This window comes from Odocoileus virginianus, chromosome 26 (genome assembly GCF_023699985.2).
Source record: "Odocoileus virginianus isolate 20LAN1187 ecotype Illinois chromosome 26, Ovbor_1.2, whole genome shotgun sequence".
In the NCBI taxonomy this organism is placed as follows: domain Eukaryota; kingdom Metazoa; phylum Chordata; class Mammalia; order Artiodactyla; family Cervidae; genus Odocoileus; species Odocoileus virginianus.
The window spans coordinates 40,455,933-40,482,835 of NC_069699.1; the positions used below are offsets into that span (position 1 = coordinate 40,455,933).

At 38.9% G+C, this 26,903-nt stretch overlaps 1 protein-coding gene across 5 annotated transcripts; it reads left to right on the forward strand.

Annotated features, from left to right (window-relative positions):
- The first annotated feature begins 16 nt into the window (after nucleotides 1-16).
- Nucleotides 17-22,693, forward strand: HESX1 (HESX homeobox 1). 5 transcript variants are annotated; one of them, XM_070455875.1, is made up of 7 exons: nucleotides 17-586; nucleotides 1,269-1,421; nucleotides 4,670-4,739; nucleotides 13,254-21,139; nucleotides 21,646-21,845; nucleotides 22,165-22,266; nucleotides 22,361-22,693. In XM_070455875.1, the coding sequence occupies exons 4-7, from the start codon at nucleotides 20,983-20,985 to the stop codon at nucleotides 22,457-22,459; spliced, it is 558 nt and encodes a 185-aa protein (XP_070311976.1). In that variant the 5' UTR covers nucleotides 17-586; nucleotides 1,269-1,421; nucleotides 4,670-4,739; nucleotides 13,254-20,982; the 3' UTR covers nucleotides 22,460-22,693. The 5 variants fall into 5 exon arrangements, with proteins under 5 accessions (XP_070311976.1, XP_070311979.1, XP_070311977.1 ...); XM_070455878.1 differs by having other exon boundaries at nucleotides 19,476-21,139; XM_070455876.1 differs by having other exon boundaries at nucleotides 17-212.
- The last annotated feature ends 4,210 nt before the right edge of the window (nucleotides 22,694-26,903 follow it).

Consider the following 26,903-nt stretch of genomic DNA (forward strand, 5'->3'; position numbering starts at 1 on the left):
TCGCGACGACGCCCGTCAGCGCAGCGGGGCTGGCCAGGAGGTTCCTTCGCTGCTCCCCACTCGGCTGAGATAGGGACTTGGAGGAGGCGAAGGCGGCTGAGGCGGCTTTATTTGCGCACCTAGAGACCTACCCTTTGAGAGCGATTGGCTATAAATCGTAGGGGACCGTCTTACCTCATCAAAGCGTGCGTCTCCTGGAACCAGAGCTTCGAGTGAGGACCGTTCTGGGGAAATTGGGGCGGTTTTACTTCTCCCTCAACATTTTTCGTCAGAGACCACTAAAGAGGCCTCTCTGCAGGCGCCTTTAGTTTCCTCAGATTATAACCTTCCCAACTGCCCGCAGCGTCCAGTCTCCCCTCTCCAGCAAAATGGTGCTGGCTAACTCAGATGTCTGCGAGATTACTTGTGTTGTTAACTTGGCTTTCTGGTAAATTCGTGGATAGTAGACTCGAAAAGAATTTTTTCTGAGCACTTGGGTATCAATATATTCATTTAAAAATCCAACTTTGCTGCCGCTTCATCAGTTCTTACCTGTTCTTGAGAGACTGATATGCCACAATTCAGACTTCCATGTTTCTTACTAATCGTAAGTGAAAATATATTTTTAAAGTCAGGTACACTGATTTATTATGTTAGTAACTGATTAGCATTTCTGTGAAAGTTTTGGAAGAATATTTAGCTTCTTCAGCATCTAACTTTTTTTTTTTTAATAAGAGAGATAAGGTGAGCTCTACTTCTAGAACTTGATCTGGATTAGAGCTGTCTCTTTTGTCCATCTTTGTGTCCAGATTCTTCATGGAAGAAACTTTATGCAGAGAAAATGGCAGAATTACTAGTGTCTTCTAAATCAGTTCAGTTCAGTCACTCAGTCGTGTCCCAACTCTTTACGACACTATGAACCAGCTGTTAATCCCAGTAGTCCATCCCATTTTCATTCAAGAAATATAAGAAATGTTGAATAAAGACTATTAGTTGCCCAGTTCCACAGATAAATTGGAATGAATCCAGGTACGGTGGAACAAATCCAAATACAGTAACAGGAATGGAAGTTACTTACTTTAAACTAAAATACTAGATTTTCCCAGGATCTCTTAAAAGAAAAATAAGATCAAATTTTTAAAGTTTTTCCCAAGTAGACTGCAGTGTAGTTTCACGGGATTATTCATAGCTTTTAATAACTTTCAGTAAGAGCTCTCCCCTTAAATTGTTTATGAATGAATCACCCTGTATATGAGATCTTTAGTTTCTGAAAGGTGGTTTGGAATCAGTTCCTACAGTGTTACTGGTTGCCAGCTGCTTGAATGTACCGGGCATCGGCATAGTACAGATCTCAGCAACACAACTCTGGCCTTGGACATTTCTTGTCTACTCTATCAGCACAGTGGGATGCAATCTGACTCTGAATTAAGAAGACTTTCACAGTAAGTGAATTCTTGGTTGAACTGTGATTAGATTGTAAGTGAAGGAAAAGAAAGTTAGTGACAATTGATAAGAATCAGGAGTAAGTGACAAATGAAAACAAAGTGTAAGAAAGAAGAGTAATTATACGGTGTAACTGAAGTTTGACCTGTTAGCTTGGCCAAACTAAATAATTCCAATGAAAAATTATCTTAGGTGTCTGAATTACCTGGGTGGGGTATCATCATCAAGTTAAATAGTTTCCTTTTTTGTATGTTCCATGCTTCTAAACTGTATTTTTGTAAAGGGTTCTCAAGAGGCTATTATATTATCAGAGAGGGGCAAGGAATTCTTCCTGGGTTCAACTGATTAAAAAGCAAACAAAAGCAAGTTGACTATTCAGTTGTGTGGAGAGGCAGTTCAGTCAAATTCTAAAACTAGAAAGACTCTTAAAAGGCTTTCTACTTGGATTCTGTAGCTTTAGGCTACTGTTCAGTCTGCTCATCCAGAAAAATAATTGTATTTCCTATTTTAAAACATGGCTAAAGTTGCAAGATTGCAGTTTCCTTTGATAGCTAGTATAAGTTTAATCAGCCTAAGTTCTGTGCAGTTGATCAAACTCAATTTCTTTTATAGAGGAAATGAGGCTTGTTCAGAGTATGCCTCAGGGGTTCCTAGAGACTCAGGTGTGGGTAGCATAGTAAAAAAAACTTTGGCCAGCTAGTTAATTTTATGGAAGGCGAGGCAGGATTAAACGACATCCGCCAAAGAATTCACTGAGACGTTTCACACATATAATTTACAACAAAAAGATATACAGTTTGGTAAGTAGACTTGTTAATTATTAGTCTCTTAAAATTATATTTGATCTTCTTATAATTAGGTTTTTACATGATACTTCTTGGAGTTCTGGCCTGTGGTATTATATAATAGGAAAAGATCCAATAACCAAAATGACAGTGGTGTTTTATTTTTTAAAATGATCCCCCTAGGTTAGTGGTTACCAAACTTATGCACACATAAAAGTCATCTGGGGGAGGTTGTTGAAATACAGATTATGCTATCTTCAGCCTAGCAGAAGAGTCTGATGCCCTTGGTCAGAGGTAGGGCTGGGAATCTTGCAGGTGAGTCCAAAGCAGCTCATCCTCAAACCACGTGTTGAAAATTTCTCTCCAGAATGGAAGATAACCATTTTCCTTATCCAAATAACTGTGTATTTTAGACTATTAAAGAGTCAAGTAAACATTTAGGAAAGAGTCTTTAGTTCTAGCTGAGGGTGGTGAGAGGGGCACCATTTCCAGAATCATCTAGAGAGCTTGGGAATCCTACTTCTTAAAAATATCCCCTGAAAGACTCCATCAATTTCAAATTCTGGGGTAATTCATACTCCTTTTAAGAGCGTAATGTATACTGCAAATAATTCTAGATGTTACCTAATAAATCACTCCTTAATGAGACTCACTTTAACAGATAATTCAGGTTTTTTTTCTTACATCCAACTGAGTTGAAAAAAATTCAAGAGTATATTAATTGGTAACTGGGGATCCTGAGTCACTTCCATCTACTCTAAAACATTTGAACCAGTGATAGAGGTGGGAAAAGCTTTGGGCAGTTGGGAGTAGAATAAAATGTTCTGAGGAATGTGTTGCAAAAAGAGGTGGGTGGGCAACTAGGACTATCAGATTCTTCATTGTGCCAGTGCAAGCCACCCTCTGGCCTTTGATCTTAATATTAATACTACTGTTGTTTTTGCTGTTTGCCACAGCCTTAGATTGTATATATATATGACTAAAGCATAAATCCTTAGAAAGGCAAGTTCTATAGCTTCTACTTCTTGACTCTGAAAAGAATTAAACTTTATTTCTAGGATAATTGTATATGGCTGTTTCTTTTATGGTTGCCTTGATTCATTTTTGGAAGATGAGGACATTGTAAACTAATTTTTTTCACCAATCTGAGAACCTTGAACCCAAGAAGCATTATTCCTGTTTCTTTGGGGAGGTGAATAAAAACATGAGCATGAGCTCATGGACATGGACTGTGGAGCAAACCTAGCTGACTTGAAATCTTAGCTTCAGTCTTTACTAGTTTTGTGACTTCAGGCAAGTTACGTAATTTCTTTGTGTTTCCATTTTGTCATCTAAAAAGTGGGGCTTAATGTAGAGAACCTACGTGGTAGAGTCCAGAAGATGTTTAATGAGCTTTCAGAATAGTGCTGGGCACAATAAGTTTTCAGTAAGAATAAGCTAAGTATTCTTTTTATTATTTAACTGTTAAATTTTAAATGTTTTAATGCTTTTAAAGCAGCATTCATTTTCTTCATTTCCCCCTCTTTAACATAACTAAAGAAACCATTGTTTTCTAAATCAGAAGACTTTCCTCATTGTTGTAGAAAATCTGGATAGTATTTTAAATAATATTACCGTTATCCTTTCTAGTGTTTTATCACTTTGATTTAGAGACTTTTGCAGCCAAAAAAAAAAAAAATTAATCAATCTATATATTGTATTATTCTGGAGAAATGGTGTAGGTACAAAACCAGCAGAGGCTATTACTCTGTTTTTTGGTAGTGGGGAGAGGAGAGATTCCCAAAAGTTAAAAGACATAGGCCTTTATGACATTACTACTCCCCAGAAGTTCTCGGGATCAATAGGCAAGTCATTGGAGAAGAGACTGCTGTTAGAGAAGCCAGTAAGTCCCATGACTGGTTCAGTTCAGTTCAGTTCAGTAGCTCAGTCGTGTCCGACTCTTTGCGACCCCATGAATCGCAGCATGCCAGGCCTCCCTGTCCATCACCAGCTCCCGGAGTTTACTCAAGCTCATGCCCATCAAGTCGGTGATGCCATCCAGCCATCTCATCCTCTGTCGTCCCCTTCTCCTCCTGCCCCCAATCCCTCCCAGCATCAGGGTCTTTTCCAGTGAGTCAACTCTTCACATCAGGTGGCCAAAGTATTGGAGTTTCAGCTTCAGCATCAGTCCTTCCAATGAACACCCAGGACTGATCTCCTTCAGGATGGACTGGTTGGATCTCCTTGCAGTCCAAGGGACTCTCAAGAGTCTTCTCCAACACCACAGTTCAAAAGCATCAATTCTTCAGCGCTCAGCTTTCTTACAGTCCAACTCTCACATCCATACATGACCACTGGAAAAACCATAGCCTTGACCAGATGGACTTTTGTTGGCAAAGTAATGTCTCTGCTTTTTAATATGCTATCTAGGTTGGTCATAACTTTCCTTCTTTTAATTTCATGGCTGCAATCACCATCTGCAGTGATTTTGGAGCCCAAAAAAATGAAGTCTGACCCTGTTTCCACTGTCTCCCCATCTATTTCCCATGACTGGTAAAGTATTGAAATCATTTTACTGTTTGTTTTTTAACTTTTTATAGTACTATAGAGGGCAGTAAAAAGAGTTACTGAGAATTGAGTATACCAGTACTGTTCGTAGCTCAGTTGGTACTGTCTGCAACGCAGGAGACCTGGGTTCGATTCCTGAGTTGGGAAGATCCCCTAGAGGAGGAAATGGCAACCCACTCCAGTACTCTTGCCTGGAGAATCCCATGGACAGAAGAGCCTGGCAGGCTACTGTCCGTGGGGTCGCAAGAATCAGACCTGACTTAGCGACTAAACCACGATCAATGTAGTTAAGTCTCACAGTAAATCAGCACATCCTTCCAAGAACACTAGATGGTGCCCTAAATTTGGTTTTGGGATTTTAAACTGCCTCAGGAGATGGATGGCTTCATTCAATAAATACTAGGTAATGAACAAAATGTTAAAAATCTCTGCCCTTGTGGAGCTACAGTTTAGTGGCGATGGTAGGAAGAAGGACAATGAAATATAAACGTAATATGCAATATAAGAAATATAGTATATTAGAAAGGGGGGAATGCTATGGAAAACGGAAAATGAGGTGAAGAGCAGTTGCAATTTTAAATAAGCTTGTCAGAGTGGACTTCATTGAAAAGGTGGCATCTGAACAAAAATGTGAAGGAGTCACTGGAATGAGCGATAGGGACATCTGAGGAAAAAGCGTTTCAGGAAGAGAAACAAAGTAGGGTAGAGGCCCTATGCCCTAAGACAGCAGTGGCCTTTCTATTTGAAGGATTGCATAGAGATCAGAGTGGCAGGAAAGGGCCGAGCCAGCGTGGAGGAATCTGCTGGGGAGGAGGAAGAGGAGATAACATCATGTAAAGCCTAATGGCCTAAGTGAGGATTTTGACTTCTACCCTGATTTTGGATAAAAACACTTTTAATTGAGGTTGTGATTTGAAACAAATGTTGGAGAAGCTAGATAAACTACTGATATGAGATATCATAAATTATGCACAAATTAACATTGTCTTAAGTAAACTCAGTACTTTATGAAATATACTGATTTAAAGGAAAAATTATATGAGTGATTTAGCTAAGTCATGATCAAAATAATAGAGGGTCAAAAATAATGTCTTAATAACAGAAGACAGTGAGTTCATATAAAAACAAGTGTATGGTTTTTCCTCTTCCATTTCTGAATAATTCAGCCCTAAAGCCATTGTGTGCATGCCCAGTTGCCCAGTCACATCCAGCTCTTTGTGACCCCATGGTCTGTAGCCCACCAGGCTCCTCTGTCCATGGGATTGTCCAGGCAAGAATACTGGAGGGGGTTGCCATTTCCTCCTCCAGGGGATCTTCCCAACCCAGGGATTGATCCTGTGTCTCCTATGTCTCCTGCATTGGCAGGCAGATTTTTTTTTTTTTTTTTTTACCACTTTAGGGGCTTTAGGAAAGCCCTTAAAGCCATTAGGTGGAACCAAATAAAGTAGGAGTCTTGCAGGGTGGTGAGACATGGGGGCCCAGAATTAGGTGCTGGAGTCCAGCAAGCAGGGGAGGGCATCCCCACAAAGGAGTGCCCTGGTGTGCAGTGCCAGAACCTGTGCAGGGTGTCAGAGCAAAAGATGGGCAAAAATGGCATTTTGGTGGATAGACAACCCCCATGCAATAGGATTTTGGAACAAACATGGGGTGAGGGCACCTGAGAGGGCTGTTTGGTGTTCAGGCTTGGTGAGGGCTTTTGTGCAGGCTGAGAGCTGGCTGCATCTCTGTGGGGAAGTGATGGTGGCAGTGGCAGTTGGGTTACATAGGGGGATACATGCAATACGTAAATATATCGAGGATAATAAAAGCCAGGTTTCTCACTGTCAGAGAAGGGAATTACAAATACTGTATGGGAAGGGGGAAAGTTAGAATGAGCCCTCTAGTGCTAGATTGGAATTAGAGGTATCCATGGGCTTCCCTGGTGGCTCAGATGGTAAAGAATCTGCCTGCAGTGAGAGAGATCTGGGTTCGAACCCTGGGTTGGAAGATTCCCTGGAGAAGGGCATGGCAACCCACTCCAGTATTCTTGTCTGTAGAATCCCCATGGACAGAGGAGCCTGGCAGGCTACAGTCCATGGGGTCGTAAAGAGTCGGACACAACTGAGTGACTAAGCACAGCACACGTGAACTCACAGGTTTCAATACAAGTCTGGGGTAAACTGGATGTAAAGTGTGTATATGTCACATGCATTTATTCCCTACCTTTTTCATTGTGAAGGCCTTTGAGCAGAGATGCCCCAATAACAGTGGATGCACATCTGAGTCCATATCTTGGCTTCCAAACACCATTGTTCATTAAAAAGAAATAGGACCCCTCAGAGAAATGGCTGACTCTAGGTCGGGAGCAAGAAAAGAATAAGATGTACTTGAGACACCTTGTGCTAGGAGGTAGAAAGTGCTCAAAAATGATGTGTCAAGGGACTCCCCTGGCAGTCCAGTGGTTAAGACTTCCCCTTCCAGTGCAGGCGATGCGGGTTCAGTCCCTGGTCAGGGAGATCCCACATGCCTCACAGCCAAAAAACCAAAGCATAAAACAGAAGTAACGTTGTAGCGGATTCAGCAAAGACTTTAGAAATGGCCCACATCAAAAAATGATGTGTGGAAAGAACACAAGTCTGCTTGAAGGGGGCTTCCATTAGCCAAATCAGGGGAAATTTCAGCATCACAATAAGTGATGCAATTATAACTCCATAAATAAAATAGAAAACCATGAGTTCATATTGATATAAATAAATGAATAAAACCATTTGTTGCAAAGTATTTGCATAGGCTTAAAAATAACCTCACCAAAAAAAATACTACATTTTAAAAGAGGAAAGAGTAACTTTCTAGTGGGAAAACCTGGCAGACACCATCTTAATCAAATGCTGAAAGTTAAAATTACCAATAATGAGACTAATCAAAATTATATGCTACATGATAGGAAACAATGAGAATACAGCATCAGTTCTGTGTCATCCCCTCAGAGATCACAAGGAAACATGAAACAAACCCTAACTGAAGAACTACTGAAAACACTGATGAAATGACAGCTGCCTTTTAAAATTATAACCATTTACAAATATATATTTACTTTAAGTCAATTCCACTAATATCTGAGTTGCTAGATTGTGGAAATGTTATTTCCAGTTATCTTCTAGTGCTAAAATGGGCTCATTTGTTCATGTTATATGTGAACATGAACAGGTTATATGTGTGAACTGTGTAACAATAATGTTTACAAATCCAGATAAATTCTCCTACAGTGTTTTTAGAACCTTTATTATTTAAATTGCATGCTGCCAATTTTCATTAGTTTTTTGCCTTCTCAGTCTGGGGAACTCTATTTTCATTCTGAGGTAATTCAGTTTGCTGAATACTTTGTCATTTGTTTATATGATTAGAAACACAATTTTCAAGTGGTAAACTCTCTTTCACCTCTTCTCCTTCTGTTAATGATGTGTGAGTGCATGCTAAGTCACTTCAGTTGTGTCCAACTTTTTGCGATCCTATGGGCTCTGGCCTGCCAGGCTTCTCTATTCATGGGATCCTCTAGGCAAGAATACTGGAGTGAGTTGCCATTCCCTCCTCCAGGGGATCTTCCTGACCCAGGGATTAAACCCCCATTTCTTGTGTCTTCTACATTGGCAGGCAGCTGATATCATTATCCATTTGGTCACAGAAACTAAAAATGTGGGAATCACAATTACTTTCTCCCTCTTACTCCCCTCAACACACACACACACACACACACACACACACACACACACATCCATTTGGTCACAGAAACTAAAAATGTGGGAATCACAATTACTTTCTCCCTCTTACTCCCCTCAACACACACACACACACACACACACACACCCCTATAGCTACACCTAATTGGCCTTCATTATGTTGCTTTTCTCTGACCTTTTCTTGAAACATCTCTACCTGAAGACATCTCTGAAAAGCCTTCTATTAACATTGATAATGGTACTAAATGATAGCAAATAATTTACATAACATTTACTATGTGTCAGGGATTATTTCAAGGGCTTTGCAAGGATTGATCTCATTTGATCCTCAAGTATACCCCATTTAATTATAGAGGAAACTGAGGCACAGAGAGGCTTAAGTTACATACCCACGGTCAGATAGTTAAAAAGAGGCAGTGCTGGAGTTTGGACCCAGACAGTGTGACACCAGAGTCGGGCGCTTACCGCTCATCAGTCCTGCTCAGTTTCGCTCAGGCTGATTTGGGCCACTTTTTGCTCCCATGCGCAACTTGTGCATACATCTATATTACTTTCTTATATTGAAATTTTGTATTTATTTATTGGTGTTCCTAGAAGAATAAGAGAATTGTGCTACTTATATTTACAAAAGTAGAGAGAATAATGAACCCATGATATTATATTTTTATTCATTAGAGACAATGAATCCACATTTACCTATCACTCCAATTCAGCCCTTACCAACATTTTACAACACTTGTTTCAATTATCTTTCTTTTCTTTCTTGTTTTTCTGAAGTATTTTATTTATTTAGTTATTTTGGGCTGTGCTGGGTCTTCATTGCAATGTGTGGGCTTTCTCTAGTTGGGGCGAGTGGGGGCTGTTCTTCCTGTGGTGGTCAGGTTTCTCCTTGTGATGACTTCTCTTGCTGCAGAGCACAGGCTCCAGGTGTGCGGGCTTCAGCAGTTGTGGCACATGGGCTTAGTTACTCTATAGCATGTGGGATTGTCCCAGGCCAAGGATCAAACCAGTGTCCCCTGCATTGCAAGGCAAACTCTAACCACTGGACCGCCAGCAAAGCCCTTCGGAAGCATTTTAAACTAAAATCCAGACATTCTGAAATTTCACCTATAAATATTTAAGTAGAATCTTTTAGAGGACTTTTAGTAAATGTAACCATAATCACATCATGACACCTAACAAAATTGCTGTTAATTACTACCTTCTTAATCATGAGTTTCTTGGGGCAGAAATCATTTAATCTCCTGGCTACCTAGTACATCCCTGTACATGCTGGAGTTTAATAAATGTTTGTTGTGACTTAAACGTTTGTTTTTAAGTTGATAGGAAAACCATGGCATTTATCCTCCAGAAACAATGTTATAGCTGACAATCAGGTTCTCAAGTTAACTGACAACTCTAATTTAATCTACAATGATTAGATTAAGTGACACTAATGTGTAGGCCTGAGCCCCTGGAAGCCTTAAATCCTGAACTATTTTATCTTTGATTACTGAGTCTAGGGAAATCCTGAGTCTAATTTAACCTAGAACTGAATTTTCTTGTCCTCAGTGTCAATCTGGGGAGGACATAAAGACAGGGGCTATACTGGGTGGGAGTGTTCATTGGTAAAGATTTCTTGGAATGAAATATGGCAGAATTCACAAAAAAACATATTCTTTTTTTCTTCACAATAAATTCTGGTTTATTTTTGGGTGACAAAATATATTCTTCAAAGAAACTTTTTCATGGAAATACTCCTGCCTATGTGCTAAGAAGGTATTCATTGTTTGTTAGAGTTTAAAAAATTGGAGACACCCAAGTGCCATTATCAAGGGAATAGTTCAATAAATTATGATTCTTCCACTTACTGTAGCATCAGGCAGCTGTTGAAGCATGAGATAGAGCTATACGTGCTTATGTCATGTCAGTGTGGGGGAACCACATTGCAGAACAGTATGTGTGTCTGGCTCCATGTGGATAAAAACGTGTGTGCAGCTACCTGTTTATGTCAAGGCATTCTAAAAGACAGGAAGGAGCACTAAACTGTTAATAGTGGTGGCCAGTGGGTTGGACAGTAAAAATGGGATAGAATTAAAGGAAACTATCATTTTACTCTGTGTACCATAGTAAATATTAAATGAATTTTTTAAAATCAAAAGGCATCAATGTTTTAGATAATTTTATATCAAATTTTTAAAACCAAGAACTTGATATATACAAGAGGCACTGTACAGAAAACAATTTTGACTGGTTTGAAAATGTACAAATATGAAACTACCATCTTTTGAGATTGAGAAAAGCCTAAAATGTTTTCTAAATGATATAAATAGAGTGAACTTTTCTACAAATCTTTATTTACTATCTTCTATTTGATGAGTACTGTGATGGTTGCCAGGAGGGACAGAAGTATGTGTGAAATAATCCCAACTCCCTGGTGGCTCAGATGGTAGAGTCCACCTGCAGTGCAAGAGACCCGAGTTTGATCCCTGGGTCGGGAAGATCCCCTGGAGTAGGGAAGGGCAACACACTCAAGTATCCGTGCCTGGAGGATCCCATGGACAGAAGAGCCTGGTGGGCTGCAGTCCATGGGGTTGCAAAGAATAGGACACGATTAAGCAGCTAAAGCTTATTCTTCTTTTAAACCTTGTAACCACTGAGGATTATACAAGGTTTTTCAAGTAATAGCAAAGGCTAATTGCCTTAGGAATGACAGAGTATCACAGACATGAATTGCGCCTCAAGATTTTAAAATTTTAAGGTCAGATTTTAAATGAATCCCCCACAGGTAGCTAGTGGGAGCCTACTGTATAGCACAGGAAGCTCATCTTGGTGTTCTGTGTTGACCTAGATGGATGGGATGTATGGGAGGGAGACTCAGGAGGGAGGGGATATATGCATGCATATAGCTGATTCACTTTGCTGTACTGCAGAAACTAACAGAACATTGTAAAACACCTATCAGTTCAGTTCAGTTGCTCAGTTGTGTCCAACTCTTTGCAACCCCATGGACTGCAGCACGCCGGGCCTCCCTGTCCATCACCAACTCCCAGAGTCCACCCAAACCCATGTCCATTGAGTCATTGATGCCATCCAACCATCTCATCCTCTGTCATCCCTTTCTCCTCCTGCCCTCAATCTTTCCCAGCATCAGGGTCTTTTCCATTGAGTCAGCTCTTCGCATCAGGTGGCCAAAGTATTGGAGTTTCAGCTTCAACATCAGTCCTTCCAGTGAATACCCAGGATTGATCTCCTTTAGGATGGACTGGTTGGATCTCCTTGCAGTCCAAGGGACTCTGAAGAGTCTTCTCCAACACCACAGTTCAAAAGCATCAATTCTTTGGCACTCAGCTTTCTTTATAGTCCAACTCTTATACCCCAATTTAAAATAAGGAATCCCCCATCTCACTTTTATTGAATTATAGTTACAGAATGTCATAATGTCTAATCTGTGGATTACCCTGGAGTGATATATAAGTAGTTCATAGAAAACTAGGAATACTCTTACACATTAAGAAGCAACGGCAACAATAGCAAACACACAACATTCACATGTATTTACAAATGTCTCCTCCTAGTCTCATCTATCCATCCATCTGTTTATTTATTCATTTAACAAATATTAATTGAATGTCTACTTTGGCACTTTTCTAGGGGATACTGAAGATGTTAACAGTAAAATCTAAAGTCTTATATATTTTAGAAAACACATTTAAAAATTCTGAGGGTCTCAAATAGAACAGTGTTTTTTCTTATGCAGAAGTAAGAGGCTAACGTCATGAAGCGTTGCTAATTGCATTTCTTTCTTATGCTCACAGCCTGGTTTTCTTTCTTATTATACTCACAGGCTGGTTTTCTTTCTTATTGTGCTATGACTGGTTTTTTGAAAACTCTGCCAAAACATCTAAGACATTGGGCATTTTTCCTGATGGTTAATGATTTGAGATTTAGTTGAAATACATAATTAGAAAATGTTAGCAAAGCTTGAGTTGATTTACAAGTTACTAGAGCAAAATAAAACATAAACGTCTCATTTTTACTTCATCTTGTACATACAGATGTTTAAAATATAGACTTCCAATTTTACAATTCCTATAATCTCTTTTCAATGTCAGTGTGTCAGGCTTTTGTTTCTTATTTCAAAATAAATGTTGAAGGATATTAAGGATTGATTATATGGAAGATTTCACAACCCTTTCTTTGATTGGTATATTTTGATGTTTATATTTTGAAATCATTGGTAAAGATGTTATAGTGGCCATTAATCAGCCATAATGTATTATCCTTTTTATATGTGTCAGCCTTCAGTTTGCTAATATTTTAAAGTTTTTGTATCAGTGTTCATGAGAGGTATTTGTCTATAATTTTTTAAAATTTTTTTGTTATCAGGGTTATTCAGACCTCATAAAACAAACTTAGAAGGGTCCTTCCCCTTCCATTTTCTGAAAGAGTTTGTTTAAGATTGGTATTTGTGTAAGATTTTCTCTAGATGTTTGATAAACTTCACCAGTGAAGTTATCTTGGCCTGAAGTTTTCTCTGTGGGAAAGAATTTGATAGCCAATTCTGTTTCTTTAGTAGATATGTAGCTAGTCATATTTTCCATTTCATGTTGTTTCAGTTTTTGTAATCATATATTTTTTTAAGATTCTTGCCTATTTCATGTAAGCTACTGAATTTACTGGTATAAAGTTGTTTATTATATTCTTCTTTTTTTAATGTTGATATAGTCTCTATGGTGGTATCACCTCTTTATTCCTAATATTGGTAATTTGTGTTCTGTCTTTTGTTCTTGTCTCCCTACAGGTTCCCCCTTCTCAGTTTTTTATGATGGAGCTTTTTAGATAAATTATCTAGTGCTGCGTAAATCACCCAAAACTTAGTGGTTTAAAACAGTAGTGTTCATTTAATACCTCTCACTGTTTCTCTATGTCAAGAATTCAGGTGTAACTTGGATACCCAGTCCTGTTTTGTAGTCTCCATTAAGATTGTGGTCAGATGTCATTTGGGGCTTTAGTCATCTGAAGGCTTGAATGGGGCTGGAAGATTGACTTGCCAAGTGGCATAGTCACATAGCTAGCAAGTTGATGTTGACTGTTGACAGGAAACTTCAATTCCTCTCCATGTTGGCCTCTATACCTATCATGGTGGCTGCGCGCATGTGCTTGCTTCTCTTTGATTGTGAGATTATATTTGCTTAGTTTTAATCTGTGGGGATTTTGTGACCTAAAGTAAAGAGGCTTTCTCCCAGGGAGCATTTGGTCTGCTTTTGCCAGGAACCATATTAAAGTGACCTCAAGTGAGAATCTTCTGTTCAATTCCCCTACCTACTACTAGCCTGAGGGTTAGAATCCTGGTTTCAGTGATGTTAAGGATTTTTGCCCTTGTGGGTTACCTCTTATTTATCATTTGTCTGCTGATCGCTGCTCCCAGTTCTGAGTTCAATTCTTAGTTGTTGGGTTTTTACTGTTTCGTGTGGTGAGGAAACAAAATTTCCCTTACTTGTTCAGATCTCAGCATTGCATGTGAAGATATATTTTATACAAGATCTAATTGTTTTGTAGTGAAAGAGTCTTTCAAGGAATATGGCCCAGCGTATTGCTGTAACAGAAATATCTCATTCATTCTCCAGTTTACTTCAAATTTGACTTTTTTTCTCTACCCTTCCAGCTTGCCAAAGTTGACAGTAACTCCCTTGTTAACAAATCTGTGGATACATTTCTGTCTTCTTTTTACCCAGCCTCTTAGCAGCATTGACACAGCTGATCATTCACTTATTATTTCATCTAGTTTTAGCTGAGCACAGTTGTGGATGCTAGAACAAACAGAACAAACAAAAATTCTAAAGATAAGAAACAGGCAATAAACAGGAAACAAGATAAACGTATAATAAGACAAAGGGCAGAAGAGAGGGCATCAAGACTCCTGAAATTTTTTAAGGGACTGAAAGAGTAAGCCTTATTGGAAAAAAATTGTATTTAAGGAAATACTTGAAGGAGGTAACAGAGTAAGTAAACTGTGAGAATATGTGAGGGAAGAACATTCTAGGGAGTGAAAACAACCAGTGTACAGGCCTGAGGCAGAACTGTATCTGTGTTTTCAGAAAGAGGTGTGGCCAGAACAAAGTCAGCATGGGAGATGTGATGAAACATAAGATCAGATCAGGAAGGGGAGCTGGCAGATCATGTGACACCCTGTATAACACTATAAAGACTGACTTTTACTAAGATGGGAAGCCATTTTTTGATCAGAATTGTGACATGAACGGATATGTTTTTAAATAATCCCTCTTGCTGGCTACTGTGTTGATAGAAAACCATAAGGGATCAAAGATGGACGCAGTGAGACCACTTAGATATTGTTATAGCCATCTTTCTCCTTGATCCTTTCTCCCTCTCTTGGGTCGATTATCATATCTCCAGATTTTTCCCTTGGCTTACTACCTGTTTCCTTCTCTAGTTCCTTCTCCAGCAATCTTCTCCAATTTCTAAATATTGAAATACATCAGACTTTGTCTTAAGATCCTTCTTGTGTCTAAGGCCATTCGCTGGGTGATCTCATACAAACCTGGCTTTTAATGGTTTTAATACATATGATTTGTGCTAGTGATGCACAAACTTAGAAATTCAACCCTGAGCTCAAACTCATAAATCCAGTAGCCCACTTGCTATCCAAACTGAAACTCTTCATTTCTCCCCAAACCTTTCTTCCCCTAGTCCAGGCTTCCACACCCCAATAAATGACACTACATTTCCTCAAGCCAAGAAACAGTCATCCTTAATGCCTCTTTCCTTCATTTCTACCAATCCACCAGCAAAGATGTGTTTTTCTGTTCCCACATGAAGGAGCTGTTTGCTCCACAATGCTGTATGTCAGATAACCTCAGAAATCTCAGTAGCTTAATAAACAATGAATATTTATTTTTCTCACCCATGAAATTGCAGGTCAGTTGGTGTTTGGCTGAGTTTGCCTGCTCTTGGCCTGCTGCAGGCTGCAGGATGGGGTGGGGTCTCCTTCACATGTGTTCATTCTAGGGCTTAGGCTGAGAGGCAGCAACTGCCCCACGGATGACCACAGAGTAATGTCAGAAGCTCAGGAGGGCAAACCAGTCATATTTCAGGCTTCTAGTTACAACATTTGCCATTGATTGAAGCAAGACACATGGACAAGCCCAAAGCTGAGGGGTGGGAAGTACATGGTATCCACAATGAGGCCACAGCAAGGGGACAGCTATATAATATATTGTGGGGATGAAAGAATTGGAACTAATTATCCAATTATTTCATCTCCCACAACCTCCTAAAGAATTGTACCACTTCCCAGATCCACTGTTAGCCATCATCTCTTGCCCCGGGACAGTTATCTCTCTTCTCATCATACCTAGAACAATGCCTTGTATTAGTATATGCTCAGTAAGAATGTAGTGAATAAAAAACTCCCAGCTGATCTTCAATTTCACTGGTTACATTCATCACTCTTCAGTCTCTTTCTATGTAGCAGCCAGGATGGGATTTTAAAACTGTAAATCCTATCTGTGCTATAAAGAGAAATTTATCTGGTCTCTGTCCCTGGTTCCAGACACACAGCTACTAAATTTCTTGGAATTTCCTGAGTAATAAGAGTGATAGGAGCATCTTTTATTCTAATGACATGACTCTTGGTGGGCTTCTCAATAGCTTCAAGATGTGGGCTGGTCACAGGAAAGACCATACCTAGATTAGAGGCTTGTAACTTTCAGCCACACCTCCCAACCTCAGGGGAGGGGAAAGGGACTAGAGATTGAGGTCAGTCACCAGTAGCCAATGATTAATCAATCTTGTGTATGTGATGAAACTCCATAATCGCTTCTCGGCCTTTTGGCTAAGATCAAGTGTGAAACTTCATAAAAAAACCCACTGAAAAAAGATCAGGATTCTGAGAGCTTTCAGGTTGGCAAACACATTGAAGTGCTGGGATGGTGGTGTGCCCAGAGAGGGCGTGGAACCTCTGTGCCCCTTCCCCCACACCTTGCCCTACACATCTCTTCCATCTGTTCCTGAATTGTATCTTTTCTAGTAAATGTAAACAGCATGCCTTCTTGAGTTGTGTGAGTTCTAGCAAATAATTGAACCTGTGAAGGGGAACTCTGAATTTACTGTCGGTTAGTCAGAAGTGGAATGTGAAGTCAAGTGGGCCTTAGAAAGCATCAGTACGAACAAAGCTAGTGGAGGTGACGGAATTCCAGTTGAGCTATTTCAAATCCTGAAAGATGATGCTTTGAAAGTGCTGCACTCAATATGCCAGCAAATTTGGAAAACTCAGCAGTGGCCACAGGACTGGAAAAGGTCAGTTTTCATTCCAGTTCCTAAGAAAGGCCATCCCAAAGAATGCTCAAACTACTGCACAATTGCACTCATCTCACACGCTAGTAAAGTAATGCTCAAAATTCTCCAAGCCACGCTTCAGCAATACATGAACCATGAACTTCCAGATGTTCAAGCTGGATTTAGAAAAGGCAGAGGAACCAGAGATCAAATTGCCAACATCTGCTGAATCATCAAAAAAGCAAGAGAGTTACAGAAAAACATCTATTTCTGCTTTATTCACTATGCCAAAGCCTCTGACTGTGTGGATCACAATAAACTGTAGAAAATTCTTCAAGAGATGGGAATACCAGACCACCTGACCTGCCTCTTGAGAAATCTGTATACAGGTCAGGAAGCAACAGTTAGAACTGGGCATGGAACAACAGACTGGTTCCAAATAGGAAAAGGAGTACGTCAAGGCTGTATATTGTCACCCTGCTTATTTAACTTATATGCAGGGTACCTCATGAGAAATGCTGGACTGGAAGAAGCACAAGCTGTAATCAAGATTGCCGGGAGAAATATCCATAACCTCAGATATGCAGATGACACCACCCTTATGGCAGAAAGTGAAGAGGAACTAAAAAGCCTCTTGAAAGTGAAAGAGGAAAAAGTGAAAGTTTTTCAAAAACTTTTCCTTTTTTCAAAAAAAAAAAAAGAGGAAAGTGAAAAAGTTGGTTTAAATTTCAACATTCAGAAAACTAAGATCATGGCATCTGGTCCCATCACTTCATGGGCAATAGACGGGTAGACAGTGGAAACAGTGTCAGACTTTATTTTGGGGGGCTCCAAAATCACTGCAGATGGTGATTGCAGCCATGAAATTAAAAGACACTCCTTGGAAAGAAAGTTATGACAAACCTAGATAGCATATTAAAAAGCAGAGACATTACTTTGCCAACAAAGGTCCGTCTGGTCAAGGCTATGGTTTTTCCAGTGGTCATGTATGGATGTGAGATTTGGATGGTGAAGAAAGCTGAGTGCCAAAAAGTTGATGCTTTTGAACTATGGTGTTGGAGAAGACTCTTGAGAGTCCCTTGAACTGCAAGGAGATCCAACCAGTCCATCCTAAAGGAGATCAGTCCTGGGTGTTCATTGGACGGACTGATGCTGAAGCTGAAACTCCAATACTTTGGCAACCTCATGCGAAGAGTTGATTCACTGGGAGAGACCCAGATGCTGGGAGGGATTGGGGGCAGGAGGAGAAGGGGATGACAGAGGATGCAATGGTTGGATGGCATCACCGGGGGCAGGAGGAGAAGGGAATGACAGAAGATGTGATGGTTGGATGGCATCACCGACTTGATGGACATGGGTTTGAGTAAACTCCGGGAGTTGGTGATGGACAGGGAGGCCTGGCGTGCTGCGATTCATGGGGTCACAAAGAGTTGGACACGACTGAGCGACTGAACTGAACTGAACGGAGTCAAAAGTACAAGTGGCCACCTGGGACTTGTGAGTGGTCTCTATAGTCTTGGTGGACTGAGCCCTTAACCTGTGGGGTAGTTAGGGTCAGAATTGAATTGTAGGATACCCTGTTGATGTCTACAGAGAACTGGAGAATCGGTTGGTATGGAAAAGCCCATATACATTGGGTGTCAGAAATGTTGTGAATAAAAACAACTCAGACTATCATATTAATCCCGGTTTAAAACCCTGCCCCGGGTTCCCTTTGCCCTTGAACTCCTTACCACGGTCTTTATAGGTCTTTATAAAGGCATCCGTTATCCAGCCAGGCCTGGCTTTCCAAACACTAGCATCTGGTACCACTCACTGCTCTCTGGCTAACTGCCCTTTTCCTCCTCAAATATTCCAATACCTTTCAGCTGCAAGACCTTTGTACTTGCTGTTCCTTCTGACTGGAATGTGCTTTCTCAAGATCTTGGCATGCTAGCATTCTCTTATCCTCAGCTAAAATGTCACCTCCTTAGAGAGGCCTCCTGGACCATCAATCCTTAAAGATCCTCTTCTCACTCCACCTCCGCCCCCATTATGTTTCATCACCACCACCTTGTTTATTCCTTTCAGTGAGTTTATCGCTCTCTGAAATTACCTTGCTTTTGTTCATTCCTAATCCTAGAATGATGTCTGACACATGTTAAGTGCTCTGTAAAAGTCTGTTGAGTGGATATATATGAGAAAACATTGCCTCCACATTTTTAAAGAAACTCTTTGCTATCTTTTATTCATATATTCATCCAGATGTTAGATGGTATTAAGTCCACATAAAATCAACTCAGGATAAATAAAAATATTGCAGTGTCTGTGTTGATAAAGAAGAAATTGGGGACTGGAGTTGCTTCAGCCTGTGTGGTGGCATCCTGCAGTGTGTGCCTCTAGGGCCCTAGTCTGTGGGGTCGAATGTCTCAGTAAGGCCACCTTCTAACTCACTCGCTGAAGAGCCAGCTTTCCTGGCTCATCTTTCTTCTTTTTCTATCCTCATCACTGGTTAATGTACAAGATAATTTATTTATTAATATTTACAATCATTGTTTGTCACCTGTCTCACTGCCCCCCCACCTCTGCCACCACCGTGAGCTTTGTGGCCACATGAAGGCAAGGATCCTATTTGGGTTTTTGGGTATGCAGTACATGTTCTTCGGTTTGTGGGATGAATCAGTGAGTGAATGTTTCAAAGGAAAGGAAAGAATCTGGAAGGTCCTGAATCAATCTCTTTCTCCAGGTCGCTCCAGAGTAGGGGAACCCCCACCATTGCACTATTTACCTTCCAAGACACTATAGGCAAAACCTCCATGAGGTATATATGTTTACTAGTTTATTCATTGTCAGAATGGCTTTACTTGTATATTTATAACTCCATCTTGTGTGCATGTTATGTTTTGTATATGAATCCTTTGTTCACACCAGAGCTCATCTAAGGAGGAATTTAGCTTGGTATTTATGACATTGTGATAGGAAGTGACATCACGATAGGGCAAAATCTGATAAAGTTCCACTCCGTCCTGTAGAGGCTATTTCCTCCTTGAGCACACACTACTTTTCCTCTTCGCACAAGGAAAGCCCAGTAGTTGTTTGAATGCTGGATAAAACTGAACACTTAAATTTATCATCAAGAAGGTATTAAAAGAAGAGGAGCAAAAGAGTACAAGAACTAAAAGTGTTACAACTTTGGTGAGAAGTGGCCACTTCAGAATCTTCTCATTTAGCAGCTATATTTCTCTTTTAACTTCACATTTTCTTAGGATGATGAGATGAAAATATTTTGTTCTTGGTTATTTTTTACAAGTCTTCTTGTCCTCATGAGAACCATCCAGTCTGTCAAGATATAAACAAAAATTTTTCTTTAAAAGATAAACTATGTATTTTTCTTTGAAACAACTGATGGGAGAGAAATTCTTCCTTTAGTTTGAATAGTCATACTTTTAAGTTGCTTGGAGGTAGTTATATATGAATCTTCATATTAACTTGAATCTCATTTAAAATAAAAGATGAAAGAAGAGAGTTAACTCATTAATTATTTAAAATACTTGGTGCAACTGTTCCTTGTGAGTTAATCCAGGCACTTGGAAGAAAATTACACTCAGTGTTAATAACATTGCCAACCTTTTCCAGTATGCTGCTCTCCAAATACTATTGTATTTTCACTGACAACAGTCACTGTTACATATGCATGTGAAAAACAGGCATTTTCATCAGAATTACTGTAATAGCATTAAGAGATTATTATTTTTCCAATTTATTTGGAAGAAAATTCACTTAAATTAGATTATTTATTACTTGACTGCTCTTCTGTCTTGCCTGTATGTTAGGTAACTGGAGTCCATGAAAGTATAAACTTCAGAATAAAAAGCATGATTTTATACATTGATGATTTCAAATAAAAGAGGAGTGCTAGTCTGTGTGCATCATTTCTTTTGAGAAAGTTAAGTCCGTGTTCTGTTTAGGAGAGATAACACTTTTTGTCCCTGTAGGTGGCCCCCGCGGTGTAGCCATTAGTTGCTAATTACTTGCAAACAAATAAACAATTAACTCCTGGAGCTGCTGGCTGGGCCAGTGTGCATTGACATGCTAAAACTTTCTGAAACGGGGTTTTAATTAGTGACGTTCTAAATCCAGCCCCCTTGTCAGCGGAGCAATAAGGTGAACTGCAGGAAGGTCCAGCCCCGGACACGTGGGGCAGAGCCAGCCAGGGAGGCTTGGAGCTGTTGCTCTGTGCAGCCCATGCAAGGATGTCTCCTAGCCTTCAGGAAGGTGCTCGACTTGGGGAAGGCAAACCCTCACCCTGCCCCTTTTCAATTGAGAGTATCTTAGGACCAGACCAGAAGAAAGACAGTGTTCCATCCACGAAACCCCACAGGCCCTGGGCTGACACCTGCAGCTCTTCAGGTACGCCTCAACTTAATTTTTAAATTTGTTAATTTGTTTACAGTGTTTAATTTGGCCTTTTTTCTTTTTTTCATATTACATAGACTTAGAGAAGAGCTTTACTTTCATCCAAGTACATAATTGAAATATCTAGCACTTTTAATGCCTCCATCTGATTGTTATGGGAAATAAAAAGATCATTGGCTTTAGATCCAAGTAGGTATGAAGCACGCACGAGAAATGCCAGGAGCCTTCCTTTACTTCAGAAGATCTCTGGGTTTATTTGCCATATCCTATATTCTAAATCTTCTCACTGAAGAATCAGTGACACTCAGAGGCCAGAATGTGTTCTCTATCAGCAAGACAGGGCTCTCATTTTTGTTTGCTTTTCGGATTTTGGTCTTCTGTGAAACCTAGAAGAATTCTACTAGGAAAGTTAGAGACAAGTTTCTGAAATTATTTCTTATACAACTTTGTAGAATATAGAATTGGACACCTAAAATGGGATTTATTTTTTCTCTTTTTAGAGAAAGAAGTTAACCTATGTCTACATGTCCCCACTCTTCCCAATGGGATCTCATTACCTCAAACTGTGGATCACTTGGTGCCGGAAGAAAGTATTTTGAAATACGAAGATTACTTTTCACCCTCAGAGAGACTTTCTTTGAAAAGAGAGTTGAGTTGGTATAGAGGCCGAAGACCCAGAACTGCTTTTACTCAAAACCAGGTAGGGAGTTTTTTCAGCCAATAATCTTAATACAAAGGCTTTAACTGATGCCCTGTTTGGCAAAAAGCCCATCCACTTTGGGATCTCAGTTTAGAAGCCTTATTAATGAAACAATAGACCGTATCTCTCTCTCTCTCTCTCTCTCTCTCTCTCTCTCTCTCTCTCTCCTTTAACAGTTTCTGGATAGTCATTAAAAAAAAAAGCTTACATATTGATTGCCCAAGATTTGAATGCAGTTATTTTGCTCTACAAATTAAAGTCTATTTTATGATGACAGACCAAAGATCAACATTTTAAATAATTATTTCCTTATTCTTAGATTGAAGTGTTAGAAAATGTCTTTAGAGTAAACTGCTATCCTGGCATTGATATCAGAGAAGACTTAGCTCGAAAACTGAACCTAGAGGAAGACAGAATCCAGGTAAGTTTTCAAACTTAGTTATTACTTCTGGCAATGAAAATGTTAATAATAAAATAACATTTCTGAGGTCTGTTTTATCTTCCCTTAATTTTAGATCTGGTTCCAAAATCGGCGTGCAAAGCTGAAAAGGTCCCATAGAGAATCACAGTTTCTAATGGCAAAAAAAAATTTCAACACAGATCTCCTGGAATAAATAGAAAACTAAACATGTGGAATTATCTTCCAATTCCTGAACATGAAGAATTAATGAAATATCAAGTGTTGAAAATGTTATGTTTTCTGTGTTTAATCTGAGCATTGTCATTTTTATTGGAAAATATATTGTAAATACTTACTATTATAACATGGTACCTGTTGTACTTGGGCACTGTTAGTTATAATAAAGGCCTTTCCTATATATTTTAATAAACATTTGCAGAAAAAGCCAGTTATTTTTGGTGAACAAATTTAATCAAATAAATTAATTTGTTAAAATCAGTAAACTCATAGCTAATTGACTCTATAACTTGATTCCATTTACAAAATAATTCCAGTCAAATAGTCTGAAGAATGGCACAAAGATGTGATTCATTTCAATAAGTTCAAAATGCATTTTGAAATGTGATTATACTTAATATATTATAGCATATGATTTATTCATGAATCTTTTGTTTCTCTTTATTTCTGGCATAAAGCAGTGAGATTTTCTCACCATATATCAATACAAATCCTTATAGCACTCTAGTTTCAAGTTTTTTATTCAGCAAAGTTATTATGCCAAAGTAGAGATGTAAAATCATCAATCATCTTATTCATGCCATTAGTATTAGATTGTGCAAAAGAATTGAGCTACAAATAAATGCAAATTTTAGTTATTTTTCTAGTCCACTCAATATCATGCTTTACTTTCATTCATCAAAATGAGAATGATCATCTGGCTTATATCTGTTTCCAGTTAATCACCTGTATGTTTTGTTACAAACAATACGTTGACTGAGGAGGTAGGATAACTGTTCTGACATTATCACTGGAAATAACCAGGGCACTTTCTGGGACAAAAACTGTATTTTCTTTGCATTTGCCATGGTTCCCGTCAGTTAAAGACAGGAATAGGATAAGATGCATCACAAGGGAGTCCTACTGGGAATCTGGGGATTTGTTTTCCGTTTAATTAATGGAAGGCCAGAGTGGATGTTCTGTTTAATATAAGCTGGAGGACGCTGACTTTGTTTCCTCGAAGCTGTATTCCAACTTCACGCATTTGGATTGAATTCTTCCTTGCTTCCCTTTTCTTTTCTACCTTTTACCTTTTCTTTCCTCTGCTCTTCTTTTCTCTCCTGGTAAGGACCAGAGTAGAAGATTCTTGTTGAATTACTGTATCTATGCTGGTTTTATATATATATATATTTTTCTTTCATTTTTTAATTGCATTAGAAAGATTAGAGGAGTTTGCATTTCCTGATGAGGAAAAGTAGCATGACTCAGATTTTAGAGCTTTTAAAAAATCATTTACTGAGAACAATTTGGAGGAAAGACCGCTCTGTGTCCCAGTAAGCTCTGTGTCAGCAGTAAGCTGTGATTATCCTGCTTCACTGTTGCTGGATGGAGAGCGAGGAGGAAGAGAAGGGCAGCAGGGAAGTAAAGGGGAGAACAGAGGCATTAAATGTTTTCCGAAGAAGTCTCTGCTGTCAGACTGTGGAGCTGCTTTTTCTGACATAAAGAACCACTTTCGGTAATATACGATTAGGACCCCTATTTATGAAATATGTTAGTCACAGTTTATCCACCAGGTACTTCTTTGCTCTTCATAGGCTGCTGTGAAATTATATTAAGGTGGAGGACTAGAAGTCATCAGGAGTGGGTTGGAGGGGAAAGAGTCATGTGATGGGTAAGCTTTTTCAAATAGCCATTTAATTTAATCCCTAAGGTCATATTTACATATTGTAAACAATTCAAGTAGTGTAGAAGTAGAGTTAAACCTCCCTCAAGTCTCCTCCTTCACAGATAACGATCATTAAACATTTTTATACACCTTTTTGTATATAAAAGCGTGTGTATATGTATACATATATATACACTCGTATATGTATTTGTTTTTGCTGTTATTTAAATGTCATCACAGTTGACAGTCTGTGTATCTTTCCAGCATCTTGCAGTTTCAGACATATAGTTCTCTTTTGTTCTTAATGTTCGCTTGGCTTAGCAAGTCCTATGTATAACTATTTCACAATGTTAATATTTTAAGTATTTTTGAACTAGAGCTTTTCACATATTGAGAGTTTTCAAGGAGTAATCATAGTTTACGTAGAATTTATCTAAGATTAAACCTAACCCCCAAGACTGAGAAGTGTGAGGATTCTTTATAAACTTACAGACTTTAGAAAAAAATGAAACAGCATCACAAACTTTGATAAACAACTAATAATGTACTTAAATTATTTTTTACTTATACGAATTTATAACTATAAAAAGTCTGGTGAGGAAAGAAACAGTATTTCTCAGTGACAGTTTAATATAACAGATTTATGTGCTTTTAAAATTCAATTTTGTGTATAATTGAAATATGTTAACCAAAGTTACATATTTATAAATGAAATTGTTTATAATAGAAATTATGCACTTTTAACTGAAACAAGTTAAAAGCATTCAGAAGTCAGAAAAAATACAGAAATTGTCATATTGAAGAAATAACTCTGAATGTAATATGTGCATACTTTTATATTTTCAGATACTAATAACAGACTATAATAAAATATTGTGAAGTGAGTTCATAATATGTGAGAATATTCAAGAGATAATATACACAGTAACTAGTATATTTCCCCTAAAATCATTTCCAAAAACCTAAAAGATAAAGGCTGATCTTGTTAAAGGAAATAATGTGTTGGTAATATTTTTTTAGCAATTAATTGTCATTATATTGGAGAGAGTATGATGATATTCAGGAGGAAAACTAGACTTTAATTTTGAGGAAAAATCAAGCAAGATGAAAATGGAAATGAAAACCCAAGATAAAATTATCTTTTCCTCAAAACACGCAGGCTCTCTCTAATCCATAGCTTAACTCTGCTCCTAGTAATTCCAAGCCTTTGTCTCCATTAATGCCAGGACAAGGTGAACAGTAGTAACAAATCAAACTAATGCAGTCAGGCTAATACCTGGAGCGTCTCTATTATCTGTTGACTGCTTAAATAAGGTTATTCCGTCTCCTGTAATGGCATTTGTCTCTTGTGAAGCCAGCCAGCCAAAGCCCATCACTAACGAGTGCTGGTGGAAACAATGGCTGTGTGTGCTGGTGGTCAGCTTTTGAGTTAATCAGTGTTAATAGCTGCTTTCACCCCTTGCATCTTATCACACACTTATGTGAGTGGCATGAATCTCCCAAACACAACACAACACAACACACAGAATCAACCTGGCCCTTGTGTTTTAGTCCACTTTTAGTATGCTAGCCCATTTACTTGATGTGGAATCCAAGTCAACGTGTGACAGATAGTGACTTGCTGACTCCATTTCACTGAGCCCCATTGGACTAAAAGTTCCTCCACCTGTTTTTGGCTAAATTTAATGCTTAGTTTGACTGTTCTGCCTTCTCTTGGGGCAAGAACCCACAGCAGCAGAGCAGCCAAGGCAGCTCTTGGGGGCTCCCAGCATCCCATTAGACTCACCTTTTCCATTTTCTGCCCTCCTATTTTCTCATTTCCATCCTTTTCCTTTTTCCCTGCGAATGCCTTGGTAAGCTTGTTGGTGTCAACAGGCTTTATTGAGTCCAATAAATATGTTTATTGCTTACCTTCAGTCTAGTAAAGAGTTACCAACATTTAGGAACTTAGTGTTCTTTTCCTCCAGGTCTCCATGGGTGGCTTAGTGGCCTATCTCCCTTACTTTGCACTTTATGACTGAGTGATTTCAATGAAATAAATGATATCATAGTTTATATTCTATTACTGTATCATAAGCTTGCAAAAACTAATGCACCTATTACAGCTGGTGTTGGTCAAGGAGTTGTATAACGATTTGTCATTTTTCATAACCCCTTTGATGGTTATTTATGGATTTGTGGTGCCACCGGCCCTGCTGTTCCTTGATCTCTAGTTCAATCAAGTCAGTCAGTCAAAACATACTCACTGGAGGCAGCATAGCCATGTAGTCAAGAAATTGGAATATTGTCTGGTCATCTAACTTCAAACCACAGCAGCTGTTTGACTTTGGACTAGTTAGTCAATCTCTTCAGGCCTCAGTTTCCTCATCTATAAAATGGGGATAATAATGGGACCTATTTCATAGAATCATTGGGGGAATTAAGTGAGATAATAGGTAAGACTTAGACTAATGCCTGGCGCATATAAAATGCTCAGTAAATGTTGGCTCTTGTTATAATAATGTGCTGGAGATAATATGCTAGGGAATATAGAACAAATGAAGTTGTCTGGAACTGTGTCTTCATGTCTGGAACAATGTATGGCACATAGTAGGTTCTCAATCAACAGTCTAAAACAAATGAAAACATTTCTTGGTCTCTAGGAACTCACCATGTGGTGGAGAGAAAAGACTATTCAACGATTATTTAATAAATATTTGTTCAGTATCTGTCTGCCATAAGCCACTGAGCCACTATGTGAATCTCTAGGGTTGGAGTGATGAACAAGTCAAATAAG

Coding starts and splice junctions, on each gene's coding strand:
- HESX1 (XM_070455875.1), top strand. CDS start 20,983: ATGTCTCCTAGCCTTCAGGAAGGTGCTCGACTTGGGGAAGGCAAACCC. Junction 21,140..21,645: donor TGACACCTGCAGCTCTTCAG/GTACGCCTCAAC, acceptor TTCTCTTTTTAG/AGAAAGAAGTTAACCTATGT. Junction 22,267..22,360: donor TAGAGGAAGACAGAATCCAG/GTAAGTTTTCAA, acceptor CCTTAATTTTAG/ATCTGGTTCCAAAATCGGCG.